This window comes from Pezoporus flaviventris, unplaced genomic scaffold (genome assembly GCF_033815535.1).
Source record: "Pezoporus flaviventris isolate CSIRO_AGI_PZ_B2104156 unplaced genomic scaffold, CSIRO_AGI_Pfla_v1 ptg000001l, whole genome shotgun sequence".
NCBI classification, from domain to species: Eukaryota; Metazoa; Chordata; class Aves; order Psittaciformes; family Psittacidae; genus Pezoporus; species Pezoporus flaviventris.
Window position 1 is genome coordinate 42,871,031 of NW_026892549.1, and position 27,437 is coordinate 42,898,467.

At 39.4% G+C, this 27,437-nt stretch overlaps 1 protein-coding gene across 5 annotated transcripts in view; it reads right to left on the bottom strand.

Moving 5' to 3' along the window:
- The window catches only part of SESTD1 (SEC14 and spectrin domain containing 1), a 65,591-nt gene extending 44,601 nt beyond the window's left edge, over positions 1–20,990 (bottom strand). Inside the window, exons 1-5 of one of the 5 annotated variants that reach the window (XM_061454577.1) lie at positions 20,692–20,990; positions 17,512–17,570; positions 16,740–16,842; positions 6,845–6,924; positions 1,193–1,301 (exon numbers count right to left, since the gene is read on the bottom strand). In XM_061454577.1, coding sequence (XP_061310561.1) covers positions 1,193–1,301; positions 6,845–6,899 — 164 coding nt within the window. In that variant the 5' untranslated portion in view covers positions 6,900–6,924; positions 16,740–16,842; positions 17,512–17,570; positions 20,692–20,990. Of the gene's footprint in view, positions 1–1,192; positions 1,302–6,844; positions 6,925–16,739; positions 16,843–17,511; positions 18,658–20,691 lie in introns of those variants that run through there. The other 4 variants (XM_061454586.1, XM_061454604.1, XM_061454568.1 and 1 more) reach the window with 4 other exon arrangements.
- Positions 20,991–27,437: the final 6,447 nt, after the last annotated feature.

Below are 27,437 nucleotides of genomic sequence, written 5' to 3' on the forward strand. Positions count from 1 at the left end.
CTAATATATGTAAAAACATATATCACGTTGAGACAGCAGAACAACTGACACTTGCTAGAATCACAATGCCTGCATCTGTTCCATAAATACAGCCAAATCCTTAAGTTAATGAGATGACTGGCTCAGATGACCATTTGGTATTTTCATCACTTTACAAAAGACAACAAGCTGTTTGAAAAACCCTAAAATATCCACAACTAAGATGTTGTGCGATATCCTCATATACCTTATGTGTTACTTGTAAGCAACCTGAATTTATTCTTTGCTTCTCTCCCCAATCAGAATTTTTTAAAAATCTTAACTACAAAAAACAAACAAACAAACAAAAAAACACCACACATTTAATTGTGTTTTAAGAACATTACTAAATTGCAATAAGCAAAGTACATTAGTCTTCAGCCATTGCTCCTCTGTTTCCAGAAGAGGAATTTAAATGGATAACAAAAGCAATCACCTATCCAAGAAGCTTCCTGCCTTCTTAAATCAGCGGCACAAGGAAAAAAAAAAAAAAAAAAAAAAAAAAAAAATCTATGACAGATCAATCTCTGGATCTTAGGAAAATGTGGTTAACTAAGCTAGGACCAACAACTGTCACTATAAACTTGCAGCGTTACATGCACAGAACTTAACAATGATTTTACAGCAAGGTCTGGATGAGAGGATACTCAAATCATCATTCAGCACATTTAAGTAGTATTTAAACATTTGAGTTGCTCACTAACTTCAGTAAGACTTTACATGTTTTTAAACTCGCTGCATACTTATGCACTACTATCTACAAAGATTAGGCACATAGAATAGTAAAGATAGAAGAGGAAGCTTTTTTTACTTTGGGCATTGCTACCTTTGCAAGCTTAGGAATTTCATTAGAATGGCTCATTAATTTACATAGCAATTTAAGAGCACTGACATCAAAAAGAAGTTAAAAACATCCCAAGAAAGGAATGAGGAAATAAACAAGGCAAAAAAAGAAAAAAGAAAAAAGTGTCAAATATACAATATAAAAGGATATATGCAAACCTTGGCAGATGCCCCCAGTTAAACAGGATGTATGCTTCTAATTTGGTCAGACAGTATCACATTTTAAACATTACTGAAGAGAAAGTAAGAAGAAAAAAAAAAAAAAACATAAAAATATCCCTTCCACCACCAGAAAAGGTGGCAGCCCTGAACAGAATGCCTTTGAAATCACCTTGGGATACTTAGCAGATAGTCTAGTGTGACACTCAGCTCATCCATGCTTGTCTGTTCAAGGCATAATGGAATTGTCAGAATGAGGCCACTTCTTCTGTCCTTCCCTCCTATTTCAGGGGGAAAAAAAAAGTCATTAGAAAGGTAATATGACGGATTAAAGGTAAAAGAAATACTTTGCAGTTACATAGTCTCAAAATACATCATAAGAGTAAACTTCAAACTTGCTGTGAAACTAATATTGCACCTCTCAGTTCCAAGGATTCGTTTACCACATTGATGTTTAAGGCATCACCAAGGCTTCAGAGCACAGACTACATCTGTAGCTGTCACAGTCTTTCATCTAGTACTTTCAACATAAACACCACAAATCAAGTTTTCCAAAAGCATTATTTTTGCATATCTAGATTAAACTGTTAAAAAGCATCTTGTAGTCCTTCTGTATTACCAGCATGACAGAAACAGTAAGCTTCCAAAGTGAGCATGTACCCAGCAGCTCCCACTGGAACACACTTCCTGGAAGTATCAACTACACAAATGCAGGATCTTGTACTACACAGGCTGCCCATGACACATACTCTGAATTGGTAGCTCATTCGAACACGTAAGATTTCCAGACCTGCTTCAAAACACGTAACAGTCACCTTACACTGGAGATAAATATTTCCAACGAGTTGCTTTAATCTTCATATGTATTTTCAAACCCTTCTGGTAAAAGTTTTACAAGAAATATCAGCAACAAAAATCTTGAAAGAGCTGGCCTCATATTTTTACGTCCATTAGGAAATCCAGTAAGATAAAGTATTAGCTGATGCTGATGTGCTGCACTTAAGTCGACTGTTCTGCAACCATGGTTTGGGTTGTTCTTGACTACACAGATTCTCAAGAAAGTCTCTGGAAAGGTACAGTTAAAAAAAAAAAAAATATGGATCATTATGAAAGCTGATTTTTTTTTTCTTCTGGTGTTTCCACTCAAGACTGACTTCTTGAGTCACACAGGTATAAACCAGTAATCAAAATGGATTTGAACTAGGTTCTTTCTCATATCTTAAATTAGAACTTGAGCTAAATCCACTGAATTTGGAACAGCTCATCTAGTTCATATATTCTCCACTTTGAGAGAACCACCTTACCTATTTTTTTTTACCTTTCTGCCCTTGAATTTTTTAATGTCTAACCAGCAAGAAGAAAAGAAATCTTAATTTAAAAACCCAATCAAGTGTCTCGGTTGGGGAACCACGAAGGGAAATATGAGAAGTGAAGAGGGGAATTTGTGCATCAAGTGAAGAACATTAATGAATCCAAGCATACTCCAGAAGGCTATAGTTCTTTAGTTTACAGCTTATTAAATCACAACTTTGGTAATCTTAAAAGACTGGGGGTAGTTTTTTAAATCCTTGACTATTTTTCTAAAATCAATGCCCATCTGTACATTAAAACAGTCTCAAAGTAAGTGTTCCACAACCTGGAGTAGCTGAAAGCCTTTTCCATTTTATTCAATATTATTTTTTAGAATAAGTTTTAATATATTAGCTATTTTATTAATAAGATATACTAAAAACAAAAGATACATTTAAGCACATGTAGAAGGCAGTTTTCTCTACATGTTAGAAAAATTGTACAAAGATAACTCTCAGCTTTATATAAGGTGAAAAAGAAGCAAAGTAAATTTCTGTAACCCTAGAAAGAACACCTTTACTCTCAAATTGTGTTATTCATATGGTTAAAGAAATTAAATCATGCTTTTGCTTCATAAAGTTCCTTAAAATTGAAAGAACTGACATTTGTCTATTTGGTAATAACTTTTCACAGAATAGCTGTGTGGAAGTAACATGAAGGAAACAAGCACAGCAATGTTTGCTGATGCATGTACACTGGCATAATTTGATGAGAATCCCCCCCATCCGTTAAAGATGCAGGCAAGATAATGGAAAAACACTGATTACACAATATATGTTGGCATCTTAACTACAGTAGGTTTTTCCCTTGTTTCCAAAGCTGTGCAAGCTCCCCAAAGAGTATTAAAGATCTCCCCTGTCACTTATCTTACGCATCTTCGTAAAGGACCTACTGTTTTAAGTGGTTCATTGCCACAGCTGTGCTGCCCTCATTTATCTGGGGGGGGGGGGGGGGGACACGGACACAAGAATTACTGCTGGAAAAACATCAATGCACTTTTTAAGAGTTTTATTTCCAAATAGAATAATTAAAGTGTGGTGCTCCATGAGTAAAGACAGATAGATCCTTTCCACACAAACTAAGAGGGAGTCACAGTTTAAAGCCACACTTATTTACAGATTGTCTGCCCTTCTTAATTTCCAAGTGGCAGAAAACCTCAAAATTAGAGTGTGTAAGTGGAAGAAAAAGGAAAATATTGATTTAAAAAACTGGATGTCTGTTCTCAAATGTACACTTGAACTGAAAAAGAAAAAAATATTTCTCTCTACTTGCTACAGTGCTTCGTGAGCACACATTAAATCCAACAAATAAGAGAAAAATGCTGAGTTTGTGGTTGTAAAATGCTTCAGAAGTCACACTGATTAAATGGCAGCTTGTTAGCTACCATCTCTCAACAAGAGTATTAACATTAAAATGAATAAAGAAGCCTTTCCTTAAGTGTTCAGGCATTGTTTGGTCTTTCCTTATCCATAAGGAAATCCTCTGAGAAGGGAGGGTAGCAGGCCTTAAGAATGTAGAAAATAAATTCGTTGAAACTAAAATTTGCAACAGCCAAGTTCAAAAATTATTTACGTTATAAAATGGAGGAACTATTGAAATTGAGTGTAGTAGGGAAGCACAAAAACACTGTCAGAAGTTTTAATAAAAAATAGGATAGAGTTTGGTGATCAAACTGAGCAAGCCTGCAGTTGGAAAAGTAAGAACACAAGAGGTTATGAAGGTATTTTTACCAGGAACTGTAGAAAGGTCACCTTGAACCAACTTCCAGGGTCCAAAATTCCAGGAGCCATCGCAGCAGCTCAGCACTCTGCTAGATAATATATTTGTAAAAACTGTATCTAACACTTCTCTCTCCTCACCTACCCATGAACTCACAAGTGGAGCACTGAAGTTGTTCATTTTAATTAATATATACATGGCTGGGGAAGGAATAGTTTGCAGAAAAATACTTTTTCTTCTAGTATTTATAGCAAATTAGTCTTACAATAGCCGACTCAACTGGAAGGGACCAGTTCTGTTCAGATAGTTCTGGATTCATGAGACAAACATCAGGCCCCACAAAAGAAAATAACTATTAATAGCAGTTCATGTTTTGCTTACACAGACCTGAACGACTCCAATGTTGAACAGGGTCTAACTAATGAAAGTTTAAAAATGACACCTGAAGGCCACTCATGCAAGATCCTAGCCACACAGCCATTCTCACTTTCATACCTGAATTGAGACACTATTTGCTGAATTAAAAAAAAAAACAACACATAAGCCAAGGCAAAAACTATAATCTCTTGACATTTCACAGAAAGACTGCAACAATTATCTAAATTATTCAGTTCCTTAAGTCATCTTCTCTAACAAATGACCAGTTTTTCCCCCAGGTTGTAAACACTACTAGAAACGATTCAAACATCTGTATTCTGCCTGCACTGTGATATTTGTGCAGCTTCCTTGCACTGAAGTATAAACAGCTCAACCTGCCATAGCAGAACAAGAGGAAAGGAAGGAGTCATAGCTGATTCTTTTCCTCAGTGAAAAATGATGACCAACATTTACTTAAAAAATAAAATTATTCTTAGATGAGTATACAACTTAACTCAAAACTGTATTTTTAAAGGAAATATTGTATTCACCCACCACCTTCAGAATACAATATCTAGTGAGACAAACCCAGTTACATTGTCATTTCAGGCATGGCAAACACCACCTCCTTATCATACAAAAAAATCACTATGCTCAGACTCATCTGAGTCTTTTGGTTTAGAATTAAACATGAAAAATAAAATCAGAGGAAATGAACTTGATGTGTGTTGTAACTCAGAAGTGGTATAGTTTATAAACTGAAAACACAATTGCTTCCCTTAACTTAAACAAGAGCATTGCAAAAAGAAATTTTTTAATTCATTTGGCACCAAAGCAGTTGTTCAGGATTTTTGACAAGTTAGTAGTAGCTTGCCTTTTTTTCCCCTGCTCTTTGTAATGACCTATTAACATGGAAGCTACACAACCATGGATGCCAAATTTGAGGAGACACTCCCATTGGAAACCATCCTGTTTTGCTTCCAGAAAAAGCTGGGAGGGCCAACATTACTTGTACCAATTTAACTCAAAATTGCTAAGACACTTCAATATATAAACACTGAAGAACTTTTCCTAAAATGTAAGTGTTCTGACTTTTTTAATCATTAATGTATTTTTATTTATGAAACTCTATGGAATAAAATTGCTTTAAAGAGACACAATGAACTGATTTCTCTGTCAGGTTCCTTAACTTACACTGAACAATACTTAAAAGAACTACTGCATAAATTTTTGCCATTCATTAAATTAAAGCATCGATTAGTATGCTACTCAATTCCAAAAAGGTTAAACCTACTTAGAAATATGTAGGTTCAGAAAGGTTCCTAGCATTTAAACCACCACTCAATAAATCACATTCCACTAAGAACACCTGTATTTCAAAATGGATCAGGCAGCTTTAATAGCAAATTGAAAATGCACTCTAGTTAATAAGAACTTCCCCCTGCAGCATAATGTTGAACAACCAACATACTAACCATCTGCTACTTTTTCAGAGAAATTGCCCACTGTCCCAGGCTTTAATGTAAGTTGAGTTTTTGGAAGATCTCTGTTTTTTAGGAACTGCCTGATTAGCAGTTCCTAGGGGCAGTAGGGAAATTCAAAGCAAAACAAATTCTGTTAACAAAAAGAACAAGTTTCAGTTCTCAAGTGACCGGAGCAGGCTAAACTGGACTAGCTATAGGAACCACAAGAATGTTTATGGCAACACTCGTCAATTTGTGAAGTTGAGAAGTGTTCTGCAAATTGTCTACCTACCCTGGAGTAGACAATCAAACACCAAGAGCTAACACAGCTATCCATGACAGCAGTGAAATCAGCAAGAGAATGTCATTCATCATTTTAAGTATTCCCTTTTGTTTTTCTCTTCAACCCAAGATTCAACAAGCTTTAATAAATACAAAGATGATTCCAACCTTGCCTGAATTAACTATTCGGCAATAACCACAATGTTGCAATGCATGGCTAATTCTGCTTGCATCCATTTATATCTTGAAGACTGGGGTGAAAGGGAAGGAAAAATTTTCTAAAGAAAAACCTGAAAATATTCATTCTGCATTTCTAAAACCACATTAAAAAAAACAAACAAACAAAAAAAACCAGAAAGGATTATTCTTGGATTCCTGCCAAATCACCATTCTTTTAAATACGGACTGAAACTTCATGACATCAACTCTATGGGTTGAGTTACAGGCTACAGTGAAAACAAATGCTAAATGCGAACAGCAATACCTCGGCTACTAGACTGAAAGTTTCAGAGATATTTTTTGATATACAACAAAGTGCCAACCAACAATATAACAGTACCTGTTAAATACATCCAGCAAATACAATCAACCAACCTAAAAATTCCATCCAAGTTATGCAGGGAGGAACCAATTGAGGAAAATAGAAACCATACCTGAAAGAAAAGCCAATTTTTTCTTCAGAATGGGTAATATTACTGAAGCTTCCATCCTACTTCAGATAATTTTCACAGCTCTGAAACAGAAGAAGTTAAAGCTGTCAAACATGTGAAATCAATTATGATATTTCACCAGACTGAGCACTGGACAAAACCCTTCCGTACTTTTTCTGAAAGAAGCAAAGACCACTGTAACCAAACTCCACTGTATTGTAAAAACAACTGTAAAAGAAAAAACATTACCACATGAATTTTCCCATGCTAGCCCATCTAAAGATTTCTTCCCCCTCATAAAAAAAAAAAAATTCAAAGCAGAATCTCAACCAAGGACACTGGTTTAAAGTCCTATTTCCCAACCCTATTAAACTACAATTAATTTAGGGGTAGATTATCCATTTGCTCAGTCATTCAGGTGTAAAATAAGTATAAATTAAATTACACTTTGGCAGACTCTGCCAGGAACATAGTAATTATTTCAAGATCTAATCCTACATATACATCAGGACACTGTCATTAATTAAAGACCTACTAAAGGCAGGGTAAAGAAAAGCATCCAACAGCCAAAATAAGTATGTCTAACCTATAGCTGGAAATTCTTCTCCTCCTTTTGTCTCCAAATCCCTTCTTGCCCTCATGCCATTTTTATTGCATTATGAACTACAATTCACCGTGATTACACTTCTGTGTTTCCTTGAGAAATCAACAGGATACTTGACTTCCAACCTCCTCTTTCAGTCTACACAAAGTAGCAACTGGCATCTGCCTGTAAGCCTTCCCGAGTTCATACTTGCACAAATAAATACATAGAATACAAAAAAAAAAAAGAATGAAAAAGAAATTCTGCATAGAAATACAATATTCAAAATACATGACAATATCAATGCCAAAACCACATAAATTTCTTTTCTTTAATTGTAGACATACGGCTTTAGACCACAACCTGGAGTTCTCTATCTGGGTTTTTCAGCATTCATCCACACTAACAGAAATATTTTCTTTGTGAGGGGGGGTTAGGAATGGGGATGAAGGGGGAGCAATTGAAGTTAAAGTAACTGAATGAAAACTATAAACTATCTAGGAGAAAGAGGGGAAAAAAAAAAGCTAAAAAACAGAGCACTCTAAATAAAGAGCCAGAGGTATAATAAAATAGTTGTTCCTTTTCTTGTTAAAACGTGCTCCATTGTAAACAAAAAATGCCAAGTTATTTTTATTATGGAACAGAAATAACGTTTCAACAAGTTTATACTGTCCCTCTCTGTTCCAGTATGTAATGCTTCACAATGTTCATTCCCATCCCTTATCTCAAAGTCTCCATACCTGTGTAACTTTTGTCAATTATATAAAATACACATTTCCCATATTACAGAAGGAAGCAAACTTCAGTTCTTTCAGAAAAAGTAATCCTAAGACAGCTTGCACTTTAGCAATTACTCAAAAAAGCACCCTATTACGTATGCTTCCTGTATGCTTCAGACAAAAATTTGTAGGTTATAAAACCTAAAACATGTCCATAAGCCACAAAACTCAGGCTGTCATTTTTATCTCTCCAACACCATGCTCAAGCCACCCTGTGCGAACTATGTAACTTTGGCAGTATTCTTTTCTTCTGAAGATGTGGACTATGTACCGGGTAATGATTTTTCCCTCTCCTCCCCAAGTTATATTTCAAAATTATTATAAATAGCTCCTTATTATAACCAATGAAGAAAACCCAAACCTACACAGGTATACTTTGTTTTCTTCATACTTTCACAGATGAACAAAAGTTTGCATCAACTTATTGACTCAAGGGAGCATGTTTCCCTGCGGTTGCAAAAAGACCAATTTATTTAGCATGAAAGCACTGCCTGGATTTCTGCCACAGTGGTGGCACTGTCCATGGATTAAAATAGTTCTTTTGTTCAGTATTTCCTGGAACCAAAGGAAGCATTCTGTTCATTCAGAGTGGAGGGAGGTGAGTCAGAACAATTAGATCAGTCACCGATAATTTCAAACACCTAGCCTTTTCTCCAACAACTCCTGTAGTTTTCAACTGCTTCTCTTCTGTAAGAGCTTTAATGTGCTCCATCTACAAGAAAACTCTCAGAGTAGGTTACCAGAACATACAAAAAAAAAAAATTCTTCAGTTTAAAAATAAGGTTTTACATCCTTCTCTATCTTGTTTAACGCTCCAGAGAATCTCAGAATGATTAAAATAAATATGTGGTTTTTTTTATATTGGAAAGAGAAACAATTTTAAGAGAGCTGTCATCTACTTTCCACTGGGAGCTATCAAAGGGGTTTTAAAAGGGTACACTGGTAAAAAGCAGGTAAGCATATTTAGACCTACAAGTAAAAGAAATTCTTTTTAACTTGTTTGGAGGAAGACAAAATAACAGGCTCTTAAACTGGCCATCAAGCTCTCAATTTAGCATGAGGAAAGAATGATGTGTTGCTCAATGTTGTACCACTATTTAGCTGAAATAAACAGATCCAGTGTCTATTCATCAATAAAAAAAGGTATTTGGGTTCATTAAATAAAAAAAAATAAAAAAACCCCAACAACCTACAGAAGGAAAACAAAAGCACTGAAGAGAACAGATTTCACTTGAGGAAAGTGAAATACTTAGAAGCTGAATTTATCACTTCCAAAACAAATGACATAACTTTTGTATGCACAAGTTTTACAGATATCAAACAAGCTAAAGAGGTTAAATCCGTTTGCTGAATTTCAGAAACAATCTAGAGTGCTGCATGCCCACCTGCAACCTATTTTGCCAATTAAAATACCATATGCTCAAACTGTAAAACTTGTGTATACAGGAAATATGTTAAATAAAAGAACTTAGAATGAAGAACCTCACTGAACTTGTTTAGAATAACCTAGGCTTTCAGGTTTTTAAATCAGTAAAGCAATGTTAATCTCTAACACTCTTCTGAAGATTTCCATGGAAAGCTGGCAAGACTAAATCCACATAATATTTCTGCTTAAAACCTAAATATTTGAAAGGTGTTCCAATGAACTAGAACACTCTTCCAACCACCCCCACCAAGTAGAAACTAGTAATACTTGTGAAGAAAATTCTCTTAAATACAAACTTAAATGAAATAGGTATACATTAGGGGGAGGATGGGAAGCTGGGGAAACAGTAAACACACAGTAAAAAAAAACAAATTATAGAAGAGATAAAAACACAAACAATGTTTCAGGCTGCATTACACTGAAATCAAATCATAACTTCGTAGGCTGCATCCCATGTCATTTCTCTCAAAAGACTGTAAGTTACATTGGTTTACTCAACACAGTTTAAAATTCTAATAGTTTTTGGTTGCCCTTTTTTTTTTTTTTTAAATAAAAATGCCACAAAACCACACAATAAGAACTAAGTGTAATTCAGCAGAGAAGTGCATAACTTGTGATTAATGGAACATATCACCTGTATTTTCTGCTACACATCATTTAATAGAAAAAATAAATAAGAACCAATGTCCAGATGCTATTTAAAGCCATTTTAGAAGTCCATTAAAGACAGCGAGCAGAGAGAGAAGTTGACGGACTAGCACTGACTAGACCACTGGAAGAGAAAAGCTGCCCTCCCAACTGTTTTCTTTCCAAGCAACCCAGTGGGAACCACTGGTCAAAACATTAAGAACCAAAACAAATTCAGGCTCAGTGAGAACAAACTTTTACTCAAATTCGTTAGACCTGAAGCATTCAATACTCTCAGTACATGGTACAAGGTCTTTAAATGGATTAGTCTGTTCTCAAGCATCTACTGCAAGTTTCAAAGAATGAGTACTTTTTCCATTCCCTCATCATGTATGAAGCAAAAAAGCATAGCTGGTCTGTTAGGCACAGGACTAAAAGTTAGAGGGAAGGGAAGCTGGGAAGGAGAATCATGTTTGTATTCCTTGTTCTGTGATGAAATACACATACGGCTTTCAGCAAGTCATTTATCCCTTTTAGTCTTCATTCAGTCCCTCCATCTAATTCCCTTTTTACAAGAGTTGTGATGTTTAATTCATTAATGTTTTTGAACACTTGAGAGATTAGAAGGAACTCCACAGATCTGCCCATAAATAACCAAGCAGCAGATGGGCAGCTACATTCAAAACTGTATCAGCTTGCAAGTACGGCACAAACAATAGCATAAGTAACAGATATTCTGAAGTTCTGAAGAAAAAAGCCTCAATCATATAGAATGAAATTCTCTTTCTCTTTTAAAATCAACTTCTGAATTGCATACCTTCAAAATTAGCAGCTTCATTCCCTGAAGCCAGCATGCAAGGGATTTTCAGATGCTAACTTCAGCCCACAAAGCATTACCCCATGCCTTCCCTGGATCAGCTTAAAAAGAAGTTCATCTGTTCCACACAGAAATAAAAAACCATGTGTGAAAGACACTGAAAGCTGAATATCATCTTTACCTATGTAGATTAGTATTTCACCTTCCTTTAAAGATACATTAAAGGATGTCATCCCTCCCACTGCTAAATGGCAGATGACATACAGAACAGAAATAAGGTGTCTCCAGGGCTGATATCCCAGAGTAATTTGAGAAGCCCATCAAACCTGCCCCAAAAGTAGAAATAGGTTGTATGCGTTCATTAGTTAATGCTGTCTTCAATTAAGGCGCAAATGGAACTGGGTTACTGAGCAGGACATCTTTAAAATAACACTAAAACCTGACGGATGAACATCAGTTTAAGTAGTCAAATGGAGTGTTTGGTTTTTACTTTTTAACATATTATGAGCAGCACTAATAAATTTAACATTAGAGCCCTTTAAGATCTCAGGAGAAAAGATACTCCACATACGCTGGGAAGATCCAATCAAGTACTTTGTCTTTTCAGTTATTTAATTCTTTTTATTTTCTTTTATTCTGTTTTTGACTGTCTGTTAAAAATATTCATAAAAAAGAGTATACTGAAGTTTTATATTATGCCTGATTTTCAAGTGGTACACAACAAAAATATTTCTGACCTTCTAGAACCTATTAATTCACAATAAAGAATTAGGAAAATAAAAACCACAGACTCAGATTTCATCAGTATGCAAGCTTATTAAAAGCAAAATGTAACTGTATAATGTCAGTTCCATTACACATACAGTCAGTACTTCACCTTGGCAACTTGTGACAGCAGATGAATGGACAGATTGAAAATGTGCTCCACTTTTGGTTAAACCTAGGGTTAACAGTTTGCTAGGCCGGGATCCAAAAGCACATTGTCACAGCCACAAGAAATTTAAGCTTGGAAAAACTGAATTTCTTCTGCCCCATTTTCACCTGGAATTTCAATCCTTACTTTGTACACTTTACTTGGTAAATATAGCTAATAATAAAATTTAGAAGAGGGGTCTGTTAACTGGTTCCTCAATTTAATCCATCTTCCATATATTAATTTCCCACCCTTTTCACCCCCCTCAACAATTCTGTAAGAAATAAATAAGGGATGAGTGGCAAAAAGAAGTAACAAGTAATATAATGAAAAGTGAACCAGCAAATGCAGAACAAATGAGTGAAAGCTTATGACATCCAGTTAAAAACTCCTAAGTTTTAACTTCAATGTCAGTTACCTATTCATTTAGAACCACAGAATCATAGAATAGTTAGGGTTGGAAAGGACCTTAAGATCATCTAGTTCCAACCCCCTTGCAGGGACACATCACACTAAACCATGTCACCTTGAACGCTGCCAGGGGTGGAGCATTCACAACTTTCTTGGGCAACCCATTCCAGTGCCTCACCACCCTAACAGGAAAGAACTTCCTCCTAGATCCAATCCAAACTTCCCCTTTTTAAGTTTCAACCCATTATCCCTTGTCCTATCACTACAGTCTCTAATGAACAGTCCCTCCCCAGCATCCCTATAGGCCCCCTTCAGATACTGGAAGGCTGCTATGAGGTCTCCAAGCAACCTTCTTTTCTCCAGGCTTAACAGCCCCAACTTCCTCAGCCTGTCTTCATACAGGAAGTGCTCCAGTCCCCTGATCATCCTCATGGCCCTCCTCTGAACTTGTTCTAACAGTTCCATGTCCTTTTTATGTTGAGGACACCAGAACTGCACACAATACTCCAAGTGAGGTCTCACAAGAGCAGAGTAGAGGGGCAGGATCACCTCCTTCAACCTGCTGGTCACACTCCTTTTGATGCAGCCCAGGATACAGTTGGCTTTCTGGGCTGCAAGCGCACGCTGCCTGCTCATGTTCACTTTCTCATCAACCAACACCCCCAAGTCCTTCTCTGCAGGGCTGCTCTGAATCTCTTCTCTGCCCAACCTGTAGCTGTGCCTGGGATTGCTCTGACCCAGGTGCAGGACCTTGCACTTGGCATGGTTAAACTTCATGAGGTTGGCATCAGCCCACCTCACAAGCGTGTCAAGGTCCCTCTGGATGGCATTCCTTCCCTCCAGCGTAACAACCAAACCACACAGCTTGGTGTCATCAGCAAACTTGCTGAGGGCGCACTCAATCCCACTGTCCGTGTCAGCGACGAAGATGTTAAACTAGACCGGTCCCAACACTGATCCCTGAGGGACACCACTCATTACTGGTCTCCACCCAGACACTGAGCCATTGACCACAACTCTGTGTGCAGCCATTCAGCCAGTTCTTTATCCACCGAGTGGTCCATCCATCAAATTGATGTCTCGTGTGGGACAGTGTCGAACGCTTTATACAAGTCCAGGTAGATGACATCAACTGCTCTACCCCTGTCCATCAACTCCCTAGCCCCATCATAAAAGGCCACCAAATTGGTCAGGCAGGATTTCCCCTTAGTGAAGCCATGCTGGCTGTCACCAAGCACCTTGTTGATTTTCATGTGCCTTAGCATGCCATCCAGGAGAATCTCCTCCAAGATTTTGCCAGGCACAGAGGTGAGACTGACTGCTCTGTAATTCCCTGGGTCATCCATTTCCCCTTCTTGAAAATGGGGGTTATATTTCACTTTTTCCAGTTGTCAGGAACTTCACCTGACTGCCACATTTTTCAAATATGATGGCCAGTAGCTTAGCAACTTTATTTGCCAGCTCCTTCAGGACCCGCGGATGGATTTCATCAGGACCCATGGACTTGTGCACGTTCAGATGTTTAAGATGGTCTCGAACCAGATCCTCTCCTACAGTGGGCCTAGGGTCTTCATTCTCACAGTCCCTGCGTCTCCCTTCCAAGACCTGGGTGGTGTGGTCAGAGCATGTGCCAGTGAAGACTGAGGCAAAGAAGTCATCAAGAACCTCGGCCTTCTCCAAATCCATTTCACAGAATGGTAGACCTTTTTCTCAGAGCAAGTGTCAGAAGGAAGAGCACCAGGCACAGAAAGAATGTAACTGTGGATGCAAAACAGCATCTGCATGTACAGCTGTGAAACACAATACTGATACCTCAGTCTTTTCATACAAGGGCACGCACAGGATACTGTGCGGCAATCAGCACTCTCTCAAAGAACGACACATCTTTGGATTTCAAAGGCCATGTCCACAAGCACCAGCCTAGCTCCAACCTTAAGGAACACAGGCAGAGGTCTGTAATGATGCTATAATATGACATAAAAAAATGATACCTTGCTAAAGTTTTCTACCCTTTCCAGCCTCAGGCCAAGCTAAACACTTATGCTATATGTTAAGTTACAGCAGTTTTCAGGCTTCTTTAACCTAGAATAGTAAAGAAAGTAAGTCACAGGTTTTGGATGCATGCCTACATTTCCTTTTCTGCCACATTTACAGAGGGAGACCTCATGCTTATATCCCTGTAGAATCCTCTAGCTTTCCCTTGTAGGATGCTACCACAGGCAGCAAAAGACTCTGATATACCTTATACCCTCCTTGCAACAGGCAGTCGAAACAGCAGAAGTTGCAGTCATCTGTTGCAGCCCAAACTCATTTCAGACCAAATGTCTACAGAATACATAAAATAATACAGTTTGGGAGGGTGCTTCTTCCACCACTTTCCACATAGCAATAGGTCAACTGAAATATTATGTTCAAAGCACAGCAGAGAAGTTTTCTTCATTGTACTTTCCCAACACCCATAAAAAAAAAAAGGTTGAGTTTTTAAAATTTTATTCAGAATTTATGATCTATGTGGAAATAAGACAGAAATCACATAGATCATGAATTCTCCCAGATAGTTTCTGCATCACAGGGGGTGAGGGAGTAGAAAAATAAACAATGAATAGTAAAATAAAATTACATACGCTACCTCTTTCTACTAAAAAAAACAAACACCAAACAAACATACCATAAAATCTTGCAAGAATGACCTAGGGGAAACAAGTACCTTATCAGTGGTTCTTCAGGTACTGTCCAAAACCAGTTTGTGATGGAAAATCACAGACAGCTCTTAGGCCTTCAGTACTTCATAAAACTAAGACAATGGGAGGAATGAGAGTGGACAATTCAGGCCATAAACAAACAGCTGCACTGATGAGTGCAACTATTGGCAGCGTGGAGCAAATGAAAAATCACTGTCCTCTGGGGTGCAAGCTTAGAACTTCTTGTTCCTTTTATAACATTTATATAAGAAAACAATCTACAACTTCATAACAATACACATACTTGGCATTGGTTAAAAGTGCATGTGGCTCAGCCCCTCAGGAATCACTTCTTAGCTCAGTATAGTGACACTACAACTAAACGGAAGCAAAAAGAAATGCTCTTCTAAACCAAAAGCCATCTCGAGTGGCAGGGAGTATGAAAGGGCAAGGGACTGTTTGAGATGAAAAGTGGGGTGGGGTGCGTAGACATTAAGTATAACAAACACAAAAGAAGTCACCCTTTTTATCTAGGGAAAACTAGCCAAAAAACAAGAAGAAAACTAATGAGAGGCTAAGAAAGAGAGTGTTTACAAATCTCAGACCTCAGGTTTGATACCTGACTAAAGTTCTCAGCTCAAAAATAAGGTTTTATGTGGACCTTGAAACATCCTAAACAATTTCCTTGATATTTTAAAAAAATAGAAAAAAATATAGTTGTGTCTACCCCCTCATGCCCCACACAACACACAAAGTAGACACAATGAGGACAGTAATAGAAATTTCTTCATAAGGAATAAATAAGTAATTTGAGAACTTTGCTAATCTTAACCAAACATGGAAGTAGAAGAGATTGAAGTATACCAGATCTAGGACATGGATAGCTTGTTCATTCACATTTTTACATTTCAAAATATTTCAGAAATGCATTCATTACTATATAAAAACACTTTCTATGCTACCCTTTAATTACTGTGTGCAAGAGAAATAAATATTTCCTTAATTTGCACAATGTCTTCAGGTTTTGTACTCACACTGAAAATTCTGAACATTTCAGCTGCAAACCACAAATTAAACTGGCCACAGCAAGCACCTGCAGTAACCACAGCGTCTCTCCCACCCCCTTGAAATAAAATATGTATCTTTCCACTATCATAAATGGTCACATGCTTCAGAACACCTTGCATAGCTGTAACACTTGTACATTTTCCACTGCTACTATTTTCTAAGACCAAATTAGAATGCAACACGAAAGAATTAGCAAACACTACTCTAGCAGAGAGAAAACAGACAACCTGCATTCAGGGTACACTGATTAGAAAGAAACCATTGTTTTTACCCACACTGAAATGCAGATAAGCTACAGCACCTTCCATCCACATATCATGTGCCCACCCTGACCCTTTCGCTCAAGTTCAGCCATACATATCATTTAGTGACCAAAACATGGAGTTAACATCAACCCTATTCATCTTATTCTTCAAATAGCACCTTTTATTTGGCCTTATTTGGTGTAGTCAACATTCATCCCTCATGATATCTAAAAACATATCTCAAATTCAACTCCACTAATACCACAGTTTAGCTTGGCTCTGAATTCTCATGTGCCTACTACATCTAACTCTCTTGAACCACTGATTCTGCAAAGCCCTAAATCATACCTTCATCTCCTCTTAACTACTGTAATTTCCTTCTTAATGGGTTCTTTATGTCCCAGCGTTCCAAACTTCAGCTTGTCCAAAATGCAGCAGTTCATCTTCTCACCTAGAAACAGGAAAACAACACTCCATATTGATTTTTCCAATTGCTTCCTTATAAAATCTAGAGCCTGCTGTAAGGAAATCCTCACTTCAAAAATCCCTCACTCATGTAGTCTAAAAAGTAAAAAGCCTGCCAGTACATTTTTCTATTGCTCACTCAAGGTATTCAAGTGTCTCATTTCCCTCCTGTGCGCAAGCTTATCAACCCCATCAGAGCAGCAATAATCTATCTCAGTGCTTTTAAAACTTCCTTCCTTACTCTCATTCGCAACCACAGCTCCCTCTTTAAACCAGAATTCACTTATCTCCAGTCTTATGCTTAAGAACACCCTCTAATACATTTGCAAACACTACTCTGTGTGAGACACAAAGACAAGCTGCTCTATTTCATAATATCTAAGCTACACTATGTAACATAACTTTAGTATCAGAAGCCTTGGTTCCATTATAGCCCCTTTCAATTATTTTTTTTTAAGCCACAAGACAAAAAACAGAGTAAAGTAGGTAAATTAAAAAAAGGTATGAGTTACAGCCTAAATACGTTTGTGCAAAACCACTTGAAAAGGTATTGGTCTATGCAGTGTATTTATCAGCGTCAAAGCTTCAGAAGAACCAAATACACTGCATGAAATTTGTAAAGATCTTATGTTCGATAGAGATTGATCTTACTTACCATTGGTACTGGAATGCAACACTGTTAGGGATATAAGTCTGAGCTCTGGTTCCCAGGTTCTGCAAATTTAAATGAAAACAGCATTTGGCCATATTTTTAGATAATACCCAATCTAAAACTTTATTTCCTTGGAGGTTGAAAACAAGGGTTTATTACAAAGCTGCATTACAGGGGAGTCAACCTTTCCATTATATATTCACAAATACTCGTAAGCTAAGCATTCAAGTTGAGACAGCAGGAATCCCGTATCTTCTACCAAAACATATGGTAGACATCAACATTGTTTATAATTAGCAGGCAATGCTCCTGAGGCAGCACCGGAAGCAGCAGGAAAGTAACAAAAACCAGAATCCTTGTAGTATGCTTTCAGTCAGAGGTAATCTCCACAGATTTTTAGGCAAAAATCAAAACTGGAACAGTGTTAGTGTTTTTTGTGAAGAGGAGGAAGAAAGTATTCCTACATGCTAATCACTGCTATAGAAGTAAAAAAGGAAAATTATACTATGAATTGAAAAGATTTAAATAGTCCCTATTTGTATCAGAAGATGCAGAACTGACATAAGCATCAAAAATAAAAACTTAGCAAACGCTTTAAGACTTGAACAAAACCTTGTACCTGATCAAATTCCACTCACCAACAAAATCCAAAAGCTCCAAACCAAAAATTAGTATATACTGTGTTACAGGCAAAGCCAAGATGCTAAACATGTCATAGGTTTTATAGTTATTCAGATGCAGCAATCACAGTAATCTCTCTCACAAGTTTTAAATTAAAAAATGAAAACAAAAACCTTGTATTACCAAAGTTTTCTAGTCAGGCAAATAAACTAGAAGCCTCAGAAAGATGGAGAGAAGGCAAGAGTACACACCTATAGATCAGAAACAAGAATATTAATAGCAAGCACTCAAGAAAGCTTGAACAGAGATGCAGAGGAAAATCCTGCAACATCACGTCTTACCCTTACAAAACCCTAAGGTAGGCTTTGCTTATTTTATCAGAGGCTACCTACTGAAGGTGTTCTGTATTTCTCCAACCACCCACAGTCACTTAGGAATAAAGGTGTTCCTCCTACTACTCTATTCCTAAGGACTCGACAGTTATGCAGCACTGTACTGAAGTTCACCATCAACAAACATACCTAGTCTCTTCCAGAAGTACTCCTCCCTACTACCGCCCAGATGGAGCAGCCAAATGAAACTGAGCTGATCTTCACCTGACTCCTTTATTCTGCTGCTGGAAAATAACAGAGCTATGTACATTTCCCATGTTTACATAAGCTTTACTGAGAAATATGATTCCACAGCAAATTCAGAATTATAGCCTACAATTCCAAGAGATATCATGGGACTGATTCTTGTAAGAAATGTAAAGACACATGGGGTTTCTTCTCTTAACTTTTGCTTCTAGGGAAACTGATATTACAGATCATCTAAACTGCAAATAAAACATCACCCATTAGCATTCTAATTTAAGAAAAATAGTTAACAGATGTCATTTCACATAACTGCTCAAGCAGCAATCTATGATGTAGAGAATTGTGCAATATCCTGAAATCCAGCTGTAAAAAAAAAAATTTTACTTGCTCCTATGTGTTTGGTTTGGGTTTTTTTTTGGGGGGGTTGTTTTGTTTTTCCCTGAAGGAGCAAAGCACGATCCACACATGACCAGCAAGCCCTATGCCTCTGACCAAGCTTCAGCTCTATTCTGTCGTCCACCTTCCCCCTTTCCTCAAGTTTCTGGTACAGCCAATGGGACTAGGGCTATAAAACCCCTGCATTCAGAAAAAAAAAAGAACCCTTATCAGCACAAAGTTCATTGCCATCATTGTTCCTACAATGCAGTAACAGTATTTATTATTTACTACACACTGAATCCTACCAGACAATGTCACTGGGGGGGGGGGACACGGGGGAGACGACACGACCCACAATAACTTCCTCATTACAGGGAATTTTAATGTGTGAACAAAGTCAACATCCAATCATTAGGACAACACAGATACTGCAGTACTAAAAATGCAGAAGACCGGTATTTCCCTTGGGACGAAAAAAAGACGAAAGAACTGACAAAAGCCTCTACTAATAGCCATCCATATAGGCTTTACCAATTTTGCCCATTAAAAAAATTACTACAGCTAAAACAAACAACAAAAAAAAAAAACACCACCACATTCACCTCTATTGACTCCACTCTTGCTTCCATACGCTCCTTCAAATTCTTTGACAAAGAGGGTGCGTTACATCTCCCTCCCACAATTGCCTGGCTAAAACAGCTCTGTTAAGGGCCAGCAAGGGATACTACAGCTATGGAGAGAAAGGCAAAATTGGTCGACAATGGACCTGTCAAAAACTCAAAGAAATGGCAACCACTGCTCTGAGCAACCACTGCTGCAGCAGTGAATCAGCTTCCCGACCAGGCAGCGCTTCCAGAAACCCAGAGCGCCCGGCGCCGAGGCAGTGTCACGGCCATGACTCTTTCCCACCGGCCTGCCACCCCACTGACCACCGGCGACACACCGGGGAAATCCCCGACAGAAACCGAGCGGGCCGAGGAAGCGGCTCCCGCGCCCGGCTCCCTCGAGGGAGCTCTCCCTCCCCCGAAGCACTCTCCTTCCTCCCCAAGCCTGCCGTGACACCCGCGACGGGGCCCGGCAGGAGGGGGCCGCCGCCCTCCCGCGCCCGCACAAAGGCAAGCCCCGGCGGCGGCAGCCACTCGGGAGCCCCCCCGCCACTGCGGCCACGTATGTCGCGGCAGCACGAACACCACCCAAACATGCTGCACGGGTTCCCCGGGGCTGTACCGACTTGCTGTGCCGCTGGCCCGGGAACAGCCAGAGGGACCTACAAAGGGTCAGAGAAACAGGGGAAGGCGGAGGGGGAACGGGAGTCCGCAGACAGCCGCCAGGTACCACGTTACCCTCCCGCCCGCCGCTGGGATGCGGCGCCGGCCACGAAGGCCGTGCACGAGAGGGCTGCCCTGCCGCAAGGCCGGGCCACCGCCGCCCCCTGGGAGGGCCGGGAGCCAGCCGCCGCCGCCCGAAGGAGCGGGGCGCTCAGCGGCTCGAACGCCGCCGCCCGGGGAACAAAGCGCGGCCAGGCCGCGGGGCCTGCGCTGCGCCTGGGGCCGCCCCTCCGCGGGGCCAAGGCAAAGGAAGAGCCCCTCCGGACGAGGCTACTTACCCGGCTGCAGCGCTCCAGGTGCCCAGGCTAGAAGGACGCCGGCGGCAGGGCAGGCGAATGTGGGGCGGAGTCTGGACCAGCCCGCTCTGGCCAGGCTGTGGCGCCTGCCCTCAGCCGCCTTGTACCGCCTCGCTGGCCCGGCGGCAGCCCCCGGGGACAGGGGTGGCTCCAACCCCTCCCCCGTCGGCAAGCAGACAGCGAGGGCCGGGCGCTGCCGGGTCCACGTCCGCCTCCACTGCACTCGCCTGATCGCCGCCGCCTGCGGGGCGCGGAGTTGCGGTACCGCCCGCCCTTCCCGCGGAGCCGCCGCGGCAGCTGCGCGGGACCCGACCCGGCAGAGGCGGCAGCGGAAAGCCCCACCCCAGCGGGAGACAATGGGCTGCCGCTGCCCCACTAGAGGGTGCCGAACGCTGCAGGCCCCGGCCAGGTCCCTTCCCGCCGCACCGGCCGCCTGTTAGTATGGAGCGGCCGTTGTAAATATCCGGCGTGGGACAGGCCGGAGTGCGACCGGCTATAGATACTTCAGCACCAGCAGTCGTGCTTTAGTTTGGAGATACGTGTGCCTGAGCGTGTGTTGAATGCAAATCAAATCCATCTCAGGTGCAAACTGGCCGTTGACAGAGCCTCAGGCAGACGTCGGCTTCCACTTGCGGCCCTTTGTCATCCGTGTTTCAGTAACTGCAACACGTATTTTGTTTCACCCGTATTGGAGCTAACAGCCTATCCTCTGTCCGGGTTCCCGGACAAACATCCTGAAACCCTGTAGCGCCAAGGCTAAAATAATACAAGAAAACAGGGAAAGAAACACTTTGAGAAAACCGGCTAGGATGCTTGTATTGCATTCAGTCTAACTGCCCTGGGTCATGGTACTGTCAGACTACAATCTCCTGCTGAACAAGTCATTTTTAGGCTACATAATGGCTCTCTTAAAAAAAAAAAAAAAAAAGGATAAAAGGATTCTGCAAACTCTATCTTAACAATAATTTTGCTCTTATTATTTGCAGATCAGTTGAGTACCATTTACTATATCTCATTCCAAACATGAAACATAGGCTGCAACTGCTTGGTTTCTACCCTCAAAACACTGTTTGCACAACCAGTGTTTTCCTGCTTTTCTGATGGCTGCCTGTCAACATCTGCTGTAGCAATTACCCTCAGTGTCACTGTGGGAGCATGCTGGTGGTTCTCACCTGGTCCCTGGCCTCTGCTTGACTCAGAAAGCTGTCCCCCTCTTAGCAGCACAACCCATTGGAAGTGCAAGAGCTGGAGAAAGAATTGTCATTAAAATTTTCAGAGGAGGTCTACTGGCCAAGGCCTGTCAGCCTCAAGAACATACCTTTTCTGTCTGGTCTTGCTTTCCTGGAAGAATATTTAAAACAGCAGCAAAAGAAGAGGAAGAGTAAAATAAACTTCCCTAACAACCTGCAGAGATAAACAGAGATAAGTGATCTTCATTAGCTACAGAGTAATTGCTGTAGAGAAGAATAAAATTTATTTTGTACTTTATTTAAAGAGGAAAATTTTAACAATATTTTAAATGTGTGCAGTAATGGTTTAAGAGTGTGCCAGATACAACTTTTAGGTCAGTCTTCTTATATATTGTATACTTGTGGTTAGAAGGTAAGACAATAGGAAGCAGCTTTCGTTGTTCAAAAACATTTACTTAGGATCACACAGGCTCTATCTTTGTAATCTCTGACTGCAGGACAGTATTTCAGAACACTAGATGAGTGACCTGATACCCAGCACCAATGTCCAGCACAAGAGAAAACTTAGTGGAAGTCATTGGCACATATATCTTTAAAAGGAGTAAACAAACATCAACAAAGGCAAAACTACAGCTGACTGCCATACTGAGTTTTTCTTTTGTTATTTCACACTTCCAAAAGCCTCCGTAGTGGAGGCATTACATTCTGTGTACCATTCCTGTCACATAGCATATACAATAAATGAAAGTACAGCTCTTTATGACAAGACTATGTACTTTTTGAGCTTTTTTTTTTTTTTTTTTTGGCTTGTGGATCTCAAACATTTCAGTATGCATGGACTAATTAATTTCTCATAGTTACTGGAGAGGAGAGGAGCGGGAGAGAAGTCCAAATGACATGACCCAACTTCTCCATTTTCCAGGGCATGAATGAAATCTCTTCGAAGTGACGGAACCAGGCTTCCCTCCTGCAGAGAGAAGAGGCAGAAATCTTGCAGCATCTTTCAGTACTCCAAGACAACAACCCAAAAGTCACTGTCATTTGTACTCTGGCTGGAGCTGTGCTACTTTGAGTATCTAGATCTTGCAACAGGTTTTCTGACTTTCCTCTTTCATGTGTACTCTGTTGAGTGATTTGCCAGGACGGAATCTGAGATGATTAATTTTGTTTAAGGTCATACCGGCAGTTCAGAGTTGTAGTTAATTGCTTTTGCCATGCAAACTGCCAGCAGGAAGAAATCAAAGTACGTTTTTGTATCAACGATCCATTTGATCAAAACAGGCCTTAATATATGCTACTATTCTCTAGCAGTCATGCCAGATTTTCTCAAACATGAATAAAAGTAAATAGGCTGAAAACATCCTGAGCTTTGGGCACTGTGCTGCATGTCAACACAACAGAGCCTTTGTTTACAGGCAGAGCACTGCTCTCACAATAGTTACTGCTTCCAGCTTCAGTTGCTGTAGTTCCAGAAAAATCAGCCATCAAAGAAAAACAAACCAAACCCCCACATACTTCTAGTGGACACCAGCACATCAGCATGACGCTGATCAAAGATGCCACCAGGTGTGACAGTGGTCATCCTATGCAGCACTCCATGGACCCGCTATGCACCTTCGTTCTTGCTCCACTTGTCACTAGGACACAGGTAGGCACTGCCAGGCACAGCATTGCTGGAAACCCTCCACCTGGAGTGATTTACTCTGCTACCTTGCTTGTTATTTGATTCCACACCTCTGAGCAATAGACAGACAGACAATTGTTTTTGACAGCAGCAAAAAATGAGAGTTGTTAAATTAGTGTAAGCTAGCACTATCCAGAGTAAATGGCTAGAGATGTAATTTGCAGGCCACTGCAATTCATAAATGGTATATACAGTAAATAAGCAAATAACTATATGCAGTGGGATTAATGCAGGCTAGCAGTGATGAATTGTAAATAAAAACTGTAGAATGTTTTGTATGTGGAACTTTATGATCATAACAAGATGGTATCATCATGTTTGTGGGTAAGCAGCAGAGACATCTACTACTTTAAAGACTTATGTATTTGTCATACAGCCAGATTCATGTTGGCAAAATAGTAGGAAAAGTCCCTGCTATGTTGATAAACAGTATCAGGACGTTTGGGAAGTGAAATTGACAGAAAAATTTAAACATTCAGTGCACATTCAAAACATCATGGAAACAAACAAAAGCTCTGCTACAGTTCTCAGTATTTGAACTCCCATTCATAAGCTTCTAAAGGTAAACACATTCACCTGCTATTAGCCTAAAAATTTGAAATATCCTTTCAAGCATAAATGCTAATTTTTAATCCTGAACTATGTGATTGTTTCTTCTGAAACAACTAGCAACAAAGCCTTAAATTGTGCTCTTAGTAATATCTCAAGCTGGAGTCACAAACAGCCCAAACATACCTGGCTGCATTTACTGATTAGCACAAGCCACAAGCCTAGCACCCTGTAGGCAGCACCTAACAGGTTTTGAAGGATTTGCGTTTTATTACATTCATACTTACCAAAGGGTGTGTAAGCATCTTTTAACTAGTTATCTCATGTTGGCAGTAATTTTGATGTTCTTCAGTTAACTTACAAAAGCAGAAAAAGTCTTTGTTTTGTAAAGGCCTTTGCATGAGTGACATGTCTGTAATGAGCAACAGCAGTCTGATCTTTGCAAGATTCTGGAGAAATTGGGGTGGGGGATCTTCCTATGCTTCTTAGTGCTCAGGTGGAAAAAATACAGCATACGCCTCATATCCTTCCAGGAACTAGAAGCTGCTGGATTGTATGTCCTGCAGCAAACTCTGCAGTGACTTCTATTGCTTTGTTTAATTACATTTTATTTTCTATAAAATACAATCTTCACAACCTGTCCTTCCTACTGAGGAAATAAGGGTGAAAAATAAAATACATAGAAGCCTAAAAGCTGTATTGCCTGAGTAGCTACCTGAGAAATGTTTAATGGAAACAAAGCTATCTGTGGTCAGTATCTTGCTGCCCAGGTTTCTTAAACACAAACATGATTTCCTCACAAATTTATTTCATTTTAAGAAGAGATCTACTGCCAGTTTCTGGCTGGCAGTAGACCCATAACCTCCATGACACAGTGGGAATGCCTTCCTGTCTACACAGGAAATTGGTCCATGGGGTCTGACCTGAGTGCCGTGTGCAGTAACAAGGGTATGAATCTTGATCCCATCTCTGTAGAAGGTACACAACAGCAGGCATATCTCAGGTCACATTTGTGGTTGCAGGGGAAGGAGCTGAGAACCAACTTACCTGTTATGTTAGGTGCTTGTGCCATACCTCTGAGCATTTTTGGTGGGATGTCTACAGCACTTTGTCGCCTGATGGCTCAATCTGATCAGGGAATACTACTGTGGTGCTTGCTGAAGAAAAGGAACAATTGTACTTACCATACTAGCTATCACATGAGGCATAACAGCTCTGAAAGAACATGTCTCTGAACTGCTAACTATAGAAGTAACAGAAAGAGTGCTGATTGTCAGTGACATTTTTAATGACTCTTTTACAAAGCACCTAATGTTCTGCTGGAACCACGTTTGCTGCTCTATGCTGCTTCCTTCTGCTTGCACCAAAAAAAAAAAAAAAACAAAAACAAAAACCCCAAAAACAGAGATCTTCCTAGTGAGATGTGATTATATACTGTTGCCCTGCAGCTTGCTTGCTCTTTGGCCATGGGGTTTACTAGCATTAGCCTGTAGAAAAAGCTACATTCCATACCACCACCATTTTTGCTTGCATTAGAATTACGTTTTGTTTCCAGCTCTAGAACTAGCTATTAGCAAAATGTTAACAGCGCAAAACAAGCTAGACAGTAGCGTACATCAGAGATCAAGAAATGGGTGTCCTCTACTGTAGCTGTTACTTCTTGTGGTGTTTGAAAAGGGAAAGATAAAGATGGCTTTATACTTTTTTGTGTGCATTCCCCATAATGGGTTATTCTGGATTCCAGAGCAGGTCTGACCAGGAGGTATTAACAAGTGTGTTCTTGAGAAAAAACTTCTGTAGTTTTCTTCTAGGGATCAGAAAGGGGATCATTTGAAAATGAGTTTCCCAGTAACTACTTTTTTTTTTTTTCTGTGTTTGTCTAAATAGCAAATATTCCCATGTTAACAAAACCTGGTCAGTTATGGATTTTACATACATTCTCTGTATAGGTTCCTCTTGATAGGCCTTGGATTTCTAACTTTACAAAGAGCAGCTGGCTTCAAGGGTATATACTAACACTAATCACAATCATTGTTAGCAACAGTGAATTGGAAGAGAGTAAGAAATATGAGCTATTTTTAGAGGCAATAAGCCAGAGCTCTTCACTCTCAGAGAAAAGCCATTTTTAGGAGTAAGTGGCTGAGCTGTTTAAAATTTGTCACTGTGTCTGCTAGTCTATAGATGCTAACCTCATAGCTCTATAGAAGCTACCTCAAACTTTATAATTTATTATGTTTATTAAGCATTTATGAGCTTTAAATTGTAACCTTTGGTGTAGAAGAGTAGGGTTTTTTTATAGATTCAGTGTTGCTCAGAGTTCAGATACTCAGTATATTCAGTGTTTACCCTGCATGTCCGAAATCCTCTTGGAGAAAGAGAGAATGTTTTGGCTAAAACCCCAACTATTTTACCAAAGAAAGGAATTGCATCTGTAATTATAAAGTAAAACATTTTAGAATGTGTGAAGGTAATTTTTTTCTTGCTTTATTAAAACAATTATGTACAACCTTTAGTGTATTTTGTAAGAGTAGTCTCAAATATAATGAACTGTGTTTATCCGTAACTGAAAATATTTCTGAGAACTTAGTCAGAATGGCCAGGATTTTCAAACACATCCAAAAGCCCTAGGAACCTAATCATGTGACAGGCTTCTAATCCACAGAGGTGTTTTAAAATCCCACTTATTGGTCCTGTTTTGTTCTTCTTTTACACAGTTCACAAGTAGTTTGTAAACCTCTTCCTATATCACTTTCCTGAACACAGATCTCAGAAGTCATGGGCAATTAGGCTGCAATATTGATCTTATTCATGGAGGTCACATACATTATCACACATTACAAATCAGTCATTCAAGCCACCTTGAAAATAAGGTACTATATAAATGGAATGTGAATAATACTGTCTAATCCAAAGTGCTGGTAATTTTCTAGACTCAGGAAAGGATTTCTTGAGCTTTTCCTCTGTACAGTATTTGGTGTTATACAACAACTGAAATTTGGATGTAACTGTTGAGTACTAAATTAGGTACTTGGCACTTTGTCTTCTAGTACATGAACATAATTTCAGAACAGCTCATACTGAGAGATAGGAAAAATAGGGCAGAGATGAAAAAAATCATGCAACAGTTTTTACTTAATAAGGTAATACTGAAAAACTTTCATAAAGAATAAATATTTTTGGAGAATGTTATAATGCACTGAGTTATTGTATGTGATGAAATTTTACAAAACATTAAAATTAACATTTCTGTATGGTAAAAAATGAAAGATAAAAACCCCTTCCTTTACAGACTCACAGCAAATTTT